This window comes from Rhizophagus irregularis, chromosome 12 (assembly GCF_026210795.1).
Source record: "Rhizophagus irregularis chromosome 12, complete sequence".
NCBI lineage: Eukaryota > Fungi > Glomeromycota > Glomeromycetes > Glomerales > Glomeraceae > Rhizophagus > Rhizophagus irregularis.
Window position 1 is genome coordinate 792,152 of NC_089440.1, and position 4,766 is coordinate 796,917.

At 26.7% G+C, this 4,766-nt stretch overlaps 1 protein-coding gene across 1 annotated transcript; it reads left to right on the plus strand.

Moving 5' to 3' along the window:
• Positions 1-1,865: 1,865 nt before the first annotated feature.
• On the plus strand, positions 1,866-2,774 carry OCT59_003737 (uncharacterized protein; the record flags this gene model as incomplete). The annotated part of the gene is made up of 2 exons (XM_066147843.1): positions 1,866-1,946; positions 2,625-2,774. The coding sequence occupies 2 exons, from the start codon at positions 1,866-1,868 to the stop codon at positions 2,772-2,774; spliced, it is 231 nt and encodes a 76-aa protein (XP_065996505.1).
• Between the last annotated feature and the right edge of the window lie 1,992 nt (positions 2,775-4,766).

The following is a 4,766-nucleotide window of genomic DNA, read 5'->3' on the forward strand; positions in this document are numbered from 1 at the left end:
TGAATCTTATAAATTTTCATAATATTTTCACAAAATTTTATCACTGTTTATCTATATATAAAATTGTACAAAATAATTTACAATAAATTTCACAATTAATTATTTAAATATATATTGTAACAAATAATTTACAATAAATTTTGCAATTAATAAAATCATTAGCCATTGATTTTTTATAATTATAATTTATAATTATAACCAGGCTTTCGTAAAGTATTAAGTTAATAGATATATATATATGTATATATAAGTATATATATACATCTATTAAAAAAAAATTTTAAAAAGAAAAAAATTTCGGGGAAAGCCTTCTATTTATATAAAATTATGTATCACGTGTATCACGTGATGTTAATATTATAACCGCAGCAGTCAAACTGATCAGCTTTTTTAAACTTTTTTTTTAACTTTTCCCCTTTCTCCTTTCCCCTTTCCTTCATTCTCGAGCTGTCCTTCCCTCACTCTCACCCTTATCTCCCTTTCCTTTTCCATGACTTTTTCAAATCTCTTAGACGCAGATTTCAGGTAGAAAGGAGATTTTTTTTTTTTGAATTTACTTCTCTTAGCGAAACATTTTCACTTTTGTTTTATTTGTTTTATTTTTTTAGACAGCCAGTCCTTGGAAGTGTATTGTTTCGGTAACCTCCGAAAAAAAAAATTTTTTTAATTTATTTCTTAGTGAAACGTTTTACTAACGTTTCAGTTTCTTCTCTTTTTGGACGAGAAGATGACCAGTCCTTGGACACGTATTGTTTCGGTAAGGGCTTCTTAAAAAAAAATATTTTTTAATTTGTTTCTTGTCTTACTAATGTTTCAATTTCCTCTTCTTTTAGACGGCCAGTCCTTGGATGCGTATTGTTTCGGTAAGGGCTTCTGAAACAAAAAAAAATTTTTTTAATTTATTTCATTAGCGAAACATTTTACTAATGTTTCGATTTTCTCTTTTTTTTAGATGACCAGGTCTCAGGATGCGTGAAAATCTGGTAGGAATGGGTTTTTTTGAATTTATTGTTCTTAGCGATACATTCATTAACAATTTTGTTTTTATTCTTTTTTTAGGTGATTCTTGGATGTGCTACTCTGTTGTTAACAATTCTTTTTTTTTGGATATAGGAATTCGGTAAGTATATTTTTTTTTTATTAATTTCTTTTAACGAACGGTTACTAACTATTTGATTTTTTCATTCTTAGGTAGTTCTTCAGGTCTCTTTATACACGTGGGATTTTATTTATTATAATGAAATGTATGTTAACATTTCGAATTTTATCTTTTTTTTTAGATGGGGTGCATGGGAAAGGAAATCGGGACTATATTTTTTTCGAATTTAATTATTTATTAGGTGACTTTTCAGGTGTTTGTTTTGTCATTTCCATTTATTTTATGTAAGTAAATTTTAATAAAGTGCTAATTTTTAGGTAGACTCTAGTGGGTGAGATTTCGATGGGAGATTTTATGATTTATTTATTTACAAAACGTTTTATTAATGTTCCACTTTTTTTCTTTTCTTTAGATATCGATGAGGTACCATTTCTAAACTTAGGAATATCAAAGGCCAACCTGTTGATTGGATTAAAGACGCATACGGTACCCTTGTACTATTGTTTAAGGTGTGTTTTTCTATGAGCCATCTATTTTAACAAAATGTTTATTAACGTTTCAATCTTTTTTTCAATAAAGATAGAAGGGAAAGGATAGGACTTGGATTATCCATGGAGGTCAAGTTTCACATAACAAGCTATCGATCCTAATGGACAGCACTTACACAAGAACATGATAGTCTTCTCCGGAAGATAATTCATCCTAGCATTCAAGACAAATGGATATTATGAAGGAATACAAGACAGTAGTTCTTTTTTCAGAGCTCATGTCAATAAATCAAATTTCGGGGATCATAGGATTATTAGGGGACGTGTCATCACCAATTAAAGATTATTCTTTTCAGGCGGTATGGTGTGGTCAATGTAATTAACAATTTTAGACGAGAACATAAACTACCATCTAAAAGAGAAAGGGATGACTACAATTTAGCGCTAGATCCAGACTATAAAGCCTTTTTTTACAATGGATATCAAAGAAGGGGTTTTTTCAATACAAGCACTTTGCGCTAGATGAAAAATAAAAAAAAAGTTTCGATTTTTTCTTTTAGACATGTGGGACAGGTAAGTTTCGAAAAATAAATTTTGAAACTTTAAAAAAAATGGGCTTTAACTTTTTTTTTTGTAGGAACTTTGGCACCAATTCGAATATGGCAGAATCGGTAAGTTTTTGAAATTTATTTGAAGACCTTAAATATGTTTTTACTAACGTTTTTTATTATATAGCCCCAGCTCATATTTTAGTGTTTCGAAATTTGGAACTTTTTATTTTGTAGATTCAGACGGACTAGGCCATTGGGAAAAATAAAGTAAATTCGTCATAAACTTTACTTTTTTGATTTTTAAAAAAAGAAACGTTTGTTGACGTTCCTCTATTTACATTTTGTAGGATTCGAATCCTGACTACTGGAGGATTGAGTTTTGTATGTATCATTACGAAACTTAGTTTATCTGATTTTTTTTTAAACTTTGAAAGCATTTTAATAAAGTCTTACTAACACCATTTGTTTCTTTCTTTTTTTATACAGTTAGTTTTAGATCTTGAAGTTTGGACGCGTAGAAGGATGCATTTAAAATTCGGTTTGAAGAAAATCGAATACATTAGATCAATCAGGTGGCGGACCATAGTAGATAGTATATGTGATGGAATTAATTTTGGACAACATTACATTAGATAATGTATTTTATAACTTAATTACAATATATTTTTCACAATGAATTTTATAATGCATTTTACAATAATTTGCTACAATTTATATTAAATATACATGTTAATAAATTAATATTAAAATTAATGTTATACTAACTATTGTACGATGTCCCTACAAGACCAATAACGAGTATCTTAACATGGTTTGCATACAATGTACTGTAATTTTAATTTTACAATACATTTAGAAAATTTTAAGTTGTTAGCAAAGCATAAATACAATATTTTCCTTCATTTTATAAAACTTTTTGGCAAGTATGACTTGCCATAACTATATTTATGTAACGGGTTTTCTTCAACTTTCACTTGTTTTTAATAATAAAAATATTTCAAAGATGTCTTTAAAAACAACTTTAAAAGCTAAAAATTATATGTTTTTAATGTATATAACACAATATAGTAGAATGAAATATTAAAATTTCGTATTTTTTTAAGGTGTAGCGTACATAGTAAACTCATTATTTTGCGTATGAATGTATAATTTTTTTTTGCAAATTCTTTTTTTCAGATATTTTTTCAGTATATCATATGACTTTTATTTATAGTCAATATGTCGTCTATGAGATATCCTCTTTTGAAGTTTGTAACCCGAATTTTATTAGTAACGCAGTGCCGGGTCGGCAATTAAATAATACGAATGTGTCTTGGAGAAAATGAAAAGTTAAATATGAATATTGAACTTTCATTTTTACTTAATTTATTTTAGAATGTAATAAAATTAAGACAAAAGGCTGTTAGAAGAATCACTCAACAAAAACCAAAAGGCCATTTGTGGTTAAAAAATGTTCGCTATAATTTCAAATCACTGGAAAAAATGAATTATTTAGTATGTAGAAGAACAATGGTAAGATATAATAATAATGTATTGGGATTATTGATAATTAAACTTATCTGTAATAAAACTTTCAAATTCTTTTATATTAAAATTTTATTATTCTATTGTCTTTTTTATTATGATTTTATATAAATATTTTAAAAAAATTTCGATTTTACCCAACGATCTTTGTCTGAAGTCACGTGTAACTATGCAAATCAATCCGGCTACTATTTATCCGGGTGATTGATTCGATTTAAAAAATTGCCATTATTGAAACTTTAATTACTCATTATAGAAGGTAGCCTCTCTTGAGCCCAATTTATTTTATTAAATGATGAAAACATAATAAAATATCATCAAGTTTTATTATGAAATTTTGATTTACGAATATTTTGAATGTCTTACTTTTTTTTATGAGCTCATTGATGTATTAATTGTGTTGCTAGATTTAATGGTCTGAAACAATTTCATCATAACAGTTATTTCAAGAACTTGTACTCCCATCCTTTGGTGTTGGCTTTAATACCGACGATATACTCAACTGTAAGTAATTATCGACGTAGTTTTTAATACAGTAAACTTAAAAGGGGCTTTTTCTCGGAACTGCCTAAAATCCATTTTGTTAATGAATAAGCAATGGTGTTTGTAATGAAATATTATTTATTACACTATGACGACTGACATAAGTATTATCGAAAGAAAGAAATTTTCTAGTAACATGTTCTGATTTTATATAATATTTTATTTACAAACCTAAATCGTTACACATAATAACTTTTATTGCATTAATTGTATTTTTTGCACTTGGATTTGGTTAATATATGAAGAACTTGTTTGACTTTTAGTACTAAGGGTTTTGACTTTTGAGTATTTAAGAAATAAGAAATAATGATGAGATTTTAAATAGAAATTTATAATGATAAATTTTATAATAAGGTGTCGTATGCGTTTTTAATAATACAAGAAATTGTATAATTAAAGATAAGCATAAAATTATAATTTGAAAATTTTCATCAAATTACTAAATCATAAAATAAATTTATTAACTTTTTTATTTCTTCATAACCTGAAAAACTTCATAATCATCTGTAATTATACGCTTGTTTGGAATACCAATATTAATATAATTGTTGTTACCAATAT